This window comes from Muntiacus reevesi, chromosome 3 (assembly GCF_963930625.1).
Source record: "Muntiacus reevesi chromosome 3, mMunRee1.1, whole genome shotgun sequence".
In the NCBI taxonomy this organism is placed as follows: domain Eukaryota; kingdom Metazoa; phylum Chordata; class Mammalia; order Artiodactyla; family Cervidae; genus Muntiacus; species Muntiacus reevesi.
In genome coordinates this window covers 189,126,958-189,139,368 of record NC_089251.1, presented here as the reverse complement: position 1 = coordinate 189,139,368, position 12,411 = coordinate 189,126,958, and the positions used below count along the sequence as shown (strand labels likewise).

The window sequence follows — 12,411 nt, the reverse complement described above, 5'->3', positions numbered from 1 at the left end:
TAATATTTTGAAAAACTATTTGATTTGTAAATGGCAAATTTTAATCAATAAAATTCACATAAAACGCTCTTTGGACTACTTCAATACTTTTTGTGTGTTCCTGAGACCTTTGCTTGAGAACTATATCTATGGAATCCGCTTCCTGACCTACTGCTGTTTCCTGTTCTCACAGATGTTTGTGTGACTGCTGAACAGAGAAGGAAAAATGAAATCTAGTGTCTTTTCCTTTTCAGTCAAATGGCACAAAATGCCTCTTCCACAAATAATTCAGCAAAATACCTCTCCCACAAATAATTTGCATCCTTTGGTTTGCCTGAATACATTAATGCTATGTGGAGGCCACTTTTCTCATGAGGTTTGCATGAGGGTTTTCTTCAAAGCTAACAGTAATCTTTCTGTTAGAGCCTTTATGCACATTCCAGTCACTCTCCCTAAAGAATTACTACACATGGCAATTTTGGAATATCCTGTCAAATGAAAGCAACATCAATTCTACATTTTTAAACATAATTATTCTATAAAATCTATAAAAGTTTTACTTGTTCACTTAGCTACATATTGCAGCTGCAGCCTCAAAGACATTCTGTCCAGAATACATTTTTCTAAAATGAGGTGTGCTTCAATTACTGAAACGGCCAAAAGTTCATTCAGGTTTTCTTATGACATCTTACGGAAAAGCTGGAACAAATCTTTTGGTCAATGCAATCCACTGGTGGGAATCTATATTTGAAAGATTCCCATCATGAATCCCTCAGAGCAAAGCAATATGCAGTGTGGAGTCAAACTGACTGAGTATCAGCTCTGGCTTTGCCAGGCACTGACAGTATGACTGGGTGAGGGAGGGATTACCTCTTTAGGCCTCAGAGTTGTCACGTACATCCTAAGTGACTGCAAGAACTAACTGAAATAATACGTAGTAAAGTCCTTCAACAAAGCTCAGCATAGAGTAGGCACTCAAAAAATGTGAGCTAACACTATTACGATGGGTTTTCACATATACCTTATTCCTGGTTTTACTTCCAAACTCAGTTCAAATCTACTCTTAAAGACAGAGGTCCTGTTCTGTTTTTCCATTAATAATTGCCTTAACCAATATAATGGTTTCTTTACAGAGTAATTCATTCAGTCAAACATTCGTTCAATCTAATCCTGCATACCACTGATAAAGGATGATGCTAAAAATGCTCTTCTTCTTTGCAAATGACCAACAGAGCAAAGTCTAAACTGAGATACTCACGTGGAGTAACTCTGCCACTTGCCTCTGCCAGTCTGTCCAGTTCTTGCTGGGAACTCTACCCCCAGCCCGATGTAGGACCCGCTTCTCCTGATGTTGGCCTGTGGTTTTCCTATGTGCTCTCTCCTCTCTGCCCAATATGTGTGCCGGCGCTCCCCGCACTCAGCACATGGGAAACTTGCCGCTGCCTTCATGGGGAGGTCTTCCCTGACCTGCCGATCAGAAACAGCTTCTCCTGACAACTTTCACAGCCCTTTCTCAAGGCTTCTCTTAAAACACTTTTTTTTTAACCATATACGTTATTTGTACACTTGTTCCGATGCATTTTCTCACAACTGTCACAGCCCCTTAAATGTGGTATATCCCCAATACACATTAATGAATCCATGAAGTAACAGGGGCTAACCCAAAAGGCAAGGCTGAAAGGCAAGAGTTGGGGGGGAAACACAAACAGAATTGTATTCTATCTCTAGGAACAAAGCAATACTGGCCTGTCCTCACCATTAGTTTCATCTGCTGATTTAAGTGGAAAATTTTCAGGCTCCTTTTTCTGTTCTCTGTTGTTGAATAACTACTTCTGAGATATCCCAGGAGGACTCTTAGTTCTTTAAAACACTAGTTTTCCTGAATCTCAGCAGCTTTGACAAAGATTTCTAAGAGTTGTGACTATTTGGCCCTAAAGCGAGAGGCAGGTCTTCTGGTTCACTCTGCCGACTTCAAATCTTCTGAGAACTGGATCTGAAAGCATTCCACAAATTAAAGCTTCTTTTAAATAACTCAATATTGTCAATCTTAGGTTCACAAGTGGGGATGAGAAAATTCTCTCTAATCAAATCAAATCAAAGTTGTGCAAAATAAAAGTAACAAAACTCTTTTATCGTTTAGAAAAACAGTTTTGAAATATATACGACTAAAACTCACTTAGTATTTGTTTTGTATTTTCCTTAAATAGGAAAGTTAATGAAAATCAAAAGAATTCATCTCTAGACTCAACTCCCTCACTTATTAACATTCTTTTTTCTTACCTTTTCAGCATCCGGTCTGTTATTTTACACTTACAGGACAGCTCAATTAGGAATAGCCACATTTCAAATGCTCAAGAGCCACATGTGCCCTACCTGACAGAACAAGACCAGATTCTCACTCTGCTCCAATGCTAACTAAAGTATTTTGATGTGTGACAGTAAAATAAATGTAGGGCCAACATATCCTGGGAATATAATCCAGATGAACACAGGAATACCTTAAGAACATACAGAGACTTATTAATTTATCCCAACAAAATCTCCTCCTAATCCACCCACAAAGTTACATCAAAATTAAAATTACTATTTAAAAACTAGTATCTGGGATGTCTAACATTAGATAAGTTCTTGAAACAAATGAAACTATACTCAGCTCTACACATGATGGCATTTTATGATTCTTGCCTAGAACTGACCAATGACAAATTATTTCAATCTCTAGGGTTTTGGGGGGAAAGAAGATGCTCTATGTGAAGTTTTAAATTAAATATTCTTTTAATTTCCATCCTCTACAACACACCCCTGCACTAAGGTACAATAAAGTCACCACCTCCATATTCCTCAGAGGCCAAGAGGGGGGTAACATATAAGTAGGGAGACGGGTACCAGGACCCCAAAATGAAGAGACGGGAGGGAGACTTGGAGAGCTTGTTCTCCCCCTAAAGAGGCAGCACCTACTGAGCCACGGCGGCCTTGACAGAAAGTAGGCTCTGGCGTTTTTAGGATCACTGGGTGTCTTCCCATTTGAAGCATTAATAATTCAAGTTCTATAACATGCTAAACATTCAAGTTTGTTTGGGCTGAAAAACAAACCAAAACTCTGGATATGGTCTGTGTGTCTCCAATTTGTTAATTTTGTCTTGTCCTCGCCCTCTCTTTTTAGCACTATTTAAAATTCTCAATTATAATGAAAAACTGGAGAAAACATGCAGAATTTGTGACTACGGGATTAATATTCTTAACAACTCTGTAAGAGATCAAAGATGATAAACACTTGAATAGAAGGGAAAGCCTATCCACTCCAGTATTCTTGCCTGGAGAATTCCATGGATAGAGGAGCCTGGTGGGCTACAGTTCATGGGGTCCCAAAGGGTTGGACAAAGGACACAAAATGGCAATTCAAAGAAATGCAAGCTGTGTTCATGTGCACATATGTATACACATAAATGTGCAAATATGTGTACTTCCAAGCAATGAACAATAGTGATTTAAAAATACTCTATCCTCACAATTTAAAAAAGAGAGGGGACAAATGCTCTTTTCTCACCAGGTTGGCAAAGATTTTTTAAACATCATACAATCTTTAGTGTTGGTGAGTGTGCGGGGAAACTGGGAGACTCTTAAGCTGCTAGTGAGTGTCTAACTCTGCAGAACCTCTAAGGAAGACAGGTGGGAAATATGTCAAGAAGAAACATTTGGTGGCACACCAACTCTAATGTCTAAAAATTTGTCCTAGAGAAACAATGAAATTAATGGCCTCAAAATGTACATACAACTACAATCTTCGCAGCTGTGCATTTACTTGTGAAAACTGAGAAATTATTCTAAATAGCCATTAAAAAGGGTCAAGGAAGCTGTCCTGTGTCCATTCGATGGCTGTTGGAAATTGATCAGATAATGATGGGCAAAGTCACCTACAATGTACTGTGAAGACACTGTATACCATGCAGAAAAATGCCAGATACATGATAGAATCAACAGGATTCGCCTAAATGAATAGAGACATGAAAACACATGTGCAAGTGCATCTGGGTGTGTTCACACACATATACACTGTGGAAAGGGATTCTCTATCTCTAGGAGCAGAGTGATTACAGGTCACTTACATTTTCTACCATCTTTCCCTTTCAGAAAACTATGATTGCCTCTCCTTTTTTATTACCAGAAAAAACACAAGAGTTTCATTTGCAAAAACAACAGTCAATGATGATTCTGTCCTAAGAGCAAGCCCTGGGGAATCAGACTCCCAGGTGCTGCACAATGGCAGAGGCATCCACCGCCTCCTCTGTGGGGATGTTCAGATACACTGGAAGGAACTCGCTGATAGCACCTGTCAGATTCACAGATGTTAAATGGAACATTCCACAGCATTCCGCAATGAAAGCCGGCAGTGCCTGAAACTCATCAAATCCAAACTGACTTTTCATTTCTATATAGAAGTCTTCATTTTAGGTTTATCTTGCATTGAAAACTAAGCTGCAATAAAACGCTAATTTGGGGGTACAAGACCAGTACAACTAGGCAAACAGAATAAAATAAGAATGCAACACAACAGGAACTGATATGCCTGAAACATCCCTGGCTCTTGAACTGAAGAGAGTCATCTGGAAGCTAATAGGCTGGTGCTTGTCTTCCAAGGACAGGGAGACACTCACATGTAAATGAGTCGCTTGTGATCCGTTAGAGCTCCTTTAAGCCAACTTCATCACTCTCTCTTGTCAAGGCAGTTAGACACTTGATGCTAATTTCCTGTTTGGCTTTTCAAGTTCATTTTGAAACCGTGAACATCACCCTGAGTCTGAAATGCTGGCTGGAACACAGTATCATTTTGCTTAGAATCTGATGTTCATGGATGCATGCTAGCCCAGAGAGCAACACCGCTAACTCCGAGCTATTTACTGTGGGTCGGTCGGAGCCTGGAACTCAGGGGCCATCAGACAGGCTCAAAGAAATGAGGCATGTACCAGGTTTGTAGTGAGCACTGCACTAGCTTTGGTAACTCTGTCAGACTGACACTCTCTGTCTTCTCAGATGAAGGCAGGCAAGGTGGGTGGAAAAGCAAAAGGCCCAGTAACTGAGCTTTCCTGCTTCCTGAAACCACTCTGTGTAAATCCTGTTTCCTCAACCTATTATCTGCTGCCTCTCCACTATGTGACTGAAGTAGCTCTGATAAAACCCCCAGACTAACTCTGGACCACCAATTCCAAAGGAACACGTTCCTGGTTCCTCTGCCGTATTTAATGCTTGGTTACACTCTCCTTCTCGGACTTAGCTTCTCTTGCAGCTTTTGTGGTGCCCTTCCTCCCTGTTCCTACCTTCTTGCCATCTGACTCCTCCTCCTAGAGCTCCTCCAGTCCCCAGGCCCCAACTCTCTGACCTGGTCCTGGGCAGCGTCACTCAAACCAAAGACTTCATCAGTGGACGACACATTCAGATGTGTCCACCTCCTGTTTTCAAGCCTGCAGCGGTCTCTCTCTCTGAAAGCTCTTGGCTACTTCCTGGACCTCTCCATGGAGATATTCCACATGCATCTCAAACTCAGCATCTCTGGGGTTGAAAATTATAAATTTTTATTTGACTTTTTAAGAACAAAAGGGTCCATGGTTGGCCTTCTACATTACAAAAAGTTCTTACAATGTGCCTGATTAGCAAATTCTCGGTAACTCCTATTGTCTCCCCCAGTTTACAGATGGCAGAACTGAGACACAGTGAAATAAAATAAGCTGCCCACATCACACAACGATGAATTGGATTTGAACCCAGCAAAACTGCTGTTCCACTTTCTCTTGACACTCAGACTATCTGGTAAATTTCCAATTAAGCATATCCTATGTGTGTATGTGTAAGTCAGAGCGTTATACATTCACTTCCAAGCTTCCACAATAATTCCCATGACAGTGGGCCTCTCCTACGGTACCAGACAATGACAACAACAACGTACACTTTTGCTTTAAGACAGCTACACTCAGAGAACTGGCCATATTGCACATGACAAATGAAAAATAAAACTCATGTGTTCTATGATTAAAGTTACAGGTACCACCAACCACCCATTTGCCCAAGACAGAAACCTGGGCATTATCTGCGATTCTCCCCAGCTCCTGCATCCTCCCGACTCACTAACTTCCATATCCTCATGCAAACAGTCAACAAGTCACAAACCTTATCTCCTTACTGTTTCTCAAATACAAAGGAATACCCCATAGCTTTTCAGGATAAACTTCAGCCTCTTCTCATCGGCTACTCTGACTGTTCATAGTCAGCCTCTGCCTCTCTGCCCCGCTCATCTCCCATGACTCTCCTACAAGTGCCCTGCAAGGCAGCTGCACACCATTTTGCACAATTCCTGGAGTGCTGGGTTCACAGAATCAGATTGTGCTGGCTCGTGGATGGCCCCCTTCCACTCCTTTCTTCACTGGGCCAACTCCGATTCACCGTGACATTCAAGAGAAGCCATCTGTGATGCCCCATCCTGATTCAGAGATCTCATCTCTATTCCCACCATATCCAGTCCAGAATCTATCAGAAAACTTGAGACTCTATTCTGCTGAGTGCAGACCTGTTTGATTTGAAATCTCCACAGTAAAACAGCAGATAACACTAATGAGCCTTCCAGCATATCTGTATAATGAACAACAACAGAGAGAACAAAATGAGTGAACAGATGAGAGACCGCTCCTCCTTCATTTCATCCTTTGGCCATCCACTGCTGTCAGTAAAAAGGAGGCACCATTCACTTTTTCATCCTACATCAGTGATTACTCAAGGAGTCTGAGTTCACAGAGCTGATGGTGTCAGCTGAAGCAGGGTTGGGAGCACCCCTTCCTGGGGCTCATTCTTTCTGAGGCCACACAGATCACCCCACCAAGCCTGGGCTCTTCTCCCTCCTCATCAGGACCAGTGGGGATACCATTCTAGTGGAGACAAGGTCGCTAACATTGTGTATCCACCCGAAACCTCATAAATACGCATTTAGGATAAAACGGTAAGGAAGAGTAGTCCTTAAGAGGACATAAAAACAATGCAAAGATTTAGGAAAGTGCTCCTCTAAAGCATTTCCTTGTTCACAGAGCTGCATTTAGCTCCTCTGCCTCAAACACCTGGCTAGGGGATTCAGACTGGGAGTTCCGTCAGCAGGTTGTTCTTTGACCACCTTTCCACCCTCCACACCCCACTTTCAATGCTTGACCAAGAGGTCAGACCACTCCTAAGGGAGCGGTCAGGTTAAAGCAGGAGGAGAGCTTTTTCCACCTGAAAAGGGAGATGGGGCCAACACAGCACAAACAATACTTTCTTCTTCTTCTCTGATGTTGAAATGCTGCTCTCTGTTTCCACCGACCTGCCGCCTCTGTGGGATTCTGGCAGGGCAGCCAGAGGGGAGCTGAAGCCGTGGAAACACATTCTTCCCAGCCCTGACAGTCATCAGCAAAGCAGATTGTTCAGAAACAAGTGGTGTGGCCCGGCGGGAACGGAGATGCTAAAATGACTCTGAGACATACTTAGGTGGCTCTCGTTTGTCCTTCAGATTTCAACTCAAAACTGAGCTTCTCAAGTAATCGCCTAGTCTGGTAACAGGTCAAACCCTCTACTTTGTTCCTGCATATTATTTCCTTCAGAGCATCTGTGAGATATGCAGTCACACTTTGTTCATTTTGACGCCTCCCCTCCTGGAGCGGATTCTTCCGAAGGAAGGGGACCATGACTGTGTCATCTGCTCATCTGATGATCCGAACTCTCAGTGCCTAAGCTACCCCGGCACCTTTTGGCACTTGTTAAATATGTTTTCGATGACTGAATGAATCTTCCTAAGTTTGTCTAGCTTGAACACCTTACATGTGAATTTATACTTTAACCGCCTAAATCTATTTAATGAGGATGCTTACAAAAGATGACCCCTGAGACAGGCATACTTCAAAGGCTGTGTGTGTGTGTTCACTGCACAAGAGAATACAAAGTGCCAAGAAAAATCCAGGACAGCCAAGACATTCTTGAAGAAAAAGAACCGGAAGGGTGTTATCCTACCAGATATGAATTCTAATTTTAAAGCTATAAGGCACTGGGGTAGGGGGAGGCATAGACTGATGGAAATGAGTGTGCTCAGAAACACACCCATGCTTGTAAGAAACTTGCTCTGACCTGAAGACTACCTGGGTCAAGGGTAAACTCTTCAACAGAGGGCTGGAACACTGGCTACAAACAAATCACTGTTTTCTAATCACACAGAAAAAATTTCAGATAGGTTAAGATTCATGAAAAGCAACATGGAAATTTCTGGATTGAAAATATCTTTAACACCTCAGCGTATGGAAAAAGCATATGCCATAAAAGAAAACTTGATGGTTGAACTACATTACCATATTAAATGCTACATTGAGTATATTAACATACTGACCTCTATTAATAATAGAAGATAAACCACAAACCTGAAGATACTTGCAACACATAAAATTGACGGAAGATTAGTATTTAGAATCTATCAAGAAGCAGTAAAACCAAGAAAGTTATACAGCATTAAGTTACATGTCACTATATGTCGTAAGTTGTACGTCATTTCATATCTATCTATCACATTGGGAGAAATGAGTAAGTCAGAAGGGAGGCTGTGTTCTGGCAGGATCCCTCACTCCCCACGATGGGACAGCACTTGGTCTTGCCACGGTGAGGAAGACGTGGCCTGTGACACGCCATTCCAGTGGGGACCTCTCTCAACTGATTAATGTATGGATCACTTTAAAAACAAAAATGCAATCTTAGCTACATGTGCTGTATAATAAAACTTGCTTTTCAAAATCCTAATACATACACAATTAGGAACACTTACTCCTTTTTTAAGAATTCTTTAACACAGCCTTTAACGGCGATATGTATTTTTGTCATCACATGGAAGCAGCGCAATGTATAACCACTCCCTACTGCGGGCCATTTAGATTGCTTCACATTTCTTGCTAGCATATATAAAAATTTGATAGTCCTGAAGATAAATATTTGTATACATCTCTGATTATTTAAGAAACTCCTCACAGTAGTTCAAGTGGTAAGCAGGTTTAATATAAGGTTTTGTTAACTTGCCCTCCAGGAAATATTACTAATTTATACACCAGAATAAGTATAGTTTCCCTCCCACAACCTCCCTAACTCTCGCTAATATAAACTTTGCCACATTTAGAAGTGAAATTTTCATTTGTACTGATTTAGGTAATAATGAGGCCAAACACTTTTTGCTTAAGTTTCTACATGGTTTACTTGCTTAATCCTCTACTCTTTCTTTTTTTTTAAAACTTAAATGAGTGAAGTGAAAGTCACTCAGTCGTGTCCAACTCTCTGTGACGCCATATAGTCCATCGAATTCTCCAGGCCAGAATACTGGAGTGAGTAGCCGTTCCCTTCTCCAGGGGATCTTCCCAACCCAGGGATCGAACCCAGATCTCTGCACTGCAGGCAGATTCTTTACCAGCTGAGCCACAAGGAAAGGCCTTATTTTATTTTACTTAAGTGTTTACATTTTTTGATGACACATAAATGACAATATATTCCTTTCTCTGCCAGGCATACTGAACTTTATCACTTACCCTTTACTTTTGTTTTTGTTGGTTTGGCTCAAATTGTAAATACTTGTATAGTCAGAGCAATCTTTCCCTTTATGGTTCCTTCTCTGATACACAATTTTCTTAATGAGCACATTTAAAAGACTTAACTCATCTTGCCCTTGGGCCCCTACAATAAAAGACCTTCATCTAACAATGGCAACAGCATCTTTCTCAGAGGGTCACTGTGAACACTCAGATAACTTATACTAATGTTACAACCTTAGTATAAGGCTACTTATACTAACCTTACAAAACAGGACAGTAACACATAAATGTTGACTATCAGCAGCTCTCAACACGTGGCAGTTATCAACACCACATGATGCCCATTGATCCCCAGAGTTTATAATTAACTGAATGCAGGTCACCTGAGCAGGTGAATGAACTTGGGGACGATTAAGACTGAAAGACTGACTCCTGCAGCTCAGTTCCAGAAAAATAAACGACCCAATCAAAAAATGGGCCAAAGATCTAAACAGACATTTCTCCAAAGAAGACATACAGATGGCTAACAAACACATGAAAAGATGCTCAACATCACTCATTATCAGAGAAATGCAAATCAAAACCACAACGAGGTACCATCACACGCCAGTCAGGATGGCTGCTATCCAAAAGTCTACAAGCAATAAATGCTGGAGAGGGTGTGGAGAAAAACGGAACCCTCTTACACCGTAGGTGGGAATGCAAACTAGTACAGCCGCTATAGAGAACAGTGTGGAGATTTCTTAAAAAACTGGAAATAGAACTGCCATATGACCCAGCAATCCCACTTCTGGGCATACACACTGAGGAAACCAGATCTGAAAGAGGCACATGCGCCCCAATGTTCATCGCAGCACTGTTTATAATAGCCAGGACATGGAAGCAACCTAGATGCCCATCAGCAGACGAATGGATAAGAAAGCTGTGGTACATATACACCATGGAATATTACTCAGCCATTAAAAAGAATTCATTTGAATCAGTTCTAATGAGATGGATGAAACTGGAGCCCATTATACAGAGTGAAGTAAGCCAGAAAGATAAAGACCAATACAGTATACTAACACATATATATGGAATTTAAAAAGATGGTAACGATAACCCTACATGCAAAACAAAAAGAGACACAGATGTGCAGAACAGACTTTTGGACTCTGTGGAAGAAGGCGAGGGGGGATGTTTAGCGAGAACAGCATCAAAACAAGTATATTATCAAGGGTGAAACAGATCAGCAGCCCAAGCTGGAAGCATGAGACAAGTGCTCAGGCCTGGTGCACTGGGAAGATCCAGAGGAATCGGGTGGAGAGGGAGGTGGGAGGGGGGATCGGGATGGGGAATACATGTAAATCCATGGCTGATTCATGTCAATGTATGACAAAACCCACTGCAATGTTGTAAAGTAATTAGCCTCCAACTAATAAAAATAAATGAAAAAAAAAAAAAAAAGGCTGCAAGACTGGGTGGACTGCAGGAGACAGGCCCTGTGGCGCAGACGCGCCTCCACGTCCCTCGGCGGGCTCGGGGACACGGCACAGACGACGCTCTTACCTCACTCGTCCCCCTCCTCCAGTTCGGTTTCTTTGTGCACCACCACCCTCGTGACCGACATGTCGGGGTGCTGCTCCCTGGCTTCCCTGATGGCCTGGGCCAGCGCCTGCGGGGTCAGGAGACAGCGTGGTGAGCAGAGATAGAGGCTCTTTTTCGGGGTGGCAATGCACGAGCATGCCCATCACCTGCGATCCAGCCTCCAACAAAAAGCAATGCTTTCATTGCTTTATCATTACAAGAAGATCTGAAATGGCCTCCCTGTTCATTTTAGGGAGTCCATCTCATTTCCCTAGATTTCCCATTTCTCCCATACATTTCCAGATCACAATTCATGGAGGAGAAACACTCTGGCCCTGAATTCCACCCAGCCTGGCACTGACAGCATGAGACATGGAGAAAACAGATCTTCTCTGACCTCAGAATTTTCATCCATTACCTGACACTGGCGCCGAGACTGCAAAGATCACGTCAAGGCCTGCGGGATGGACTGAAGGAAGGGCACAAAGCCTCCAGCATGCTGTCTGCCGTCTACACTCGAGTGATACTTGTAGTTACCCAGTTGCCTCACCCACCCACCCACCCCTACACATGCCCCAGCAGGACCAGGCTCAGCTCATCTTTTCCCTCTGAGGCTCTCAGTAACTGCTTGAGGAATGCTGAGGGAAAAATATATCAACTTTCAGGACACAGAACGATTAAAACTGCAAGCAACAATCACAACAATCAGTAAAAGCTAAAGAGAAGAGAGACTAATCTTTAGATAATAAAACACGGCTCCCTCTTTTACGTGTAAACAGCGAAGGTGCAAAGGTTAACGGGCTCTCTCAGGGCCATCCTTGGGGGCTGGAGGGCCAGAGAAGGACCTGAGCCACCGCTCCATTGGTTCATGGGCTCTTTCCTAGACGCGGCTATGAGAAAGCAGACAAGGTTTCTCTGCGCTTGATCAGAAAGTAAACTGTATATAAAGATTATATACAAAGTAGAAAGATCGTATTTTTCAGAGGGAAAGGTGTTTAAAGAGGTCTTAGGGAGAAAGTAAAAGAAAACCCACACAGAACAGTACTCTTCTAGGACAGGTCGTGAAAACAAGAAAAAGAAGTCTTACTAGGAGAGAGTTGTATCTCATCAGGAAAACAGGCCTTTGAAAAAAGCAGCAGGATTTTCTTGTGACTCTGTCACCTGACTTCAAGGACAACTGCATTTCTTGTTTGTAACACTGTTTTTGTCAGCTGGAAGGTTAGGGAGCAAAACCTTGAGCTTCCTTCCACAAAGAAACATAAAGCTAACAAAAGATTATTTTTTACACCGCAAG

General features: G+C 42.3%; 1 protein-coding gene across 1 annotated transcript in view; it reads right to left on the bottom strand.

Moving 5' to 3' along the window:
• Positions 1-12,411, bottom strand: part of EPB41L2 (erythrocyte membrane protein band 4.1 like 2) — a 66,993-nt gene that overhangs the window by 7,355 nt on the left and 47,227 nt on the right. The window contains exon 15 of the mRNA XM_065928967.1: positions 11,100-11,205. Coding sequence (XP_065785039.1) covers positions 11,101-11,205 — 105 coding nt within the window. The 3' untranslated portion in view covers position 11,100. The remainder of the gene's footprint in view (positions 1-11,099; positions 11,206-12,411) is intronic.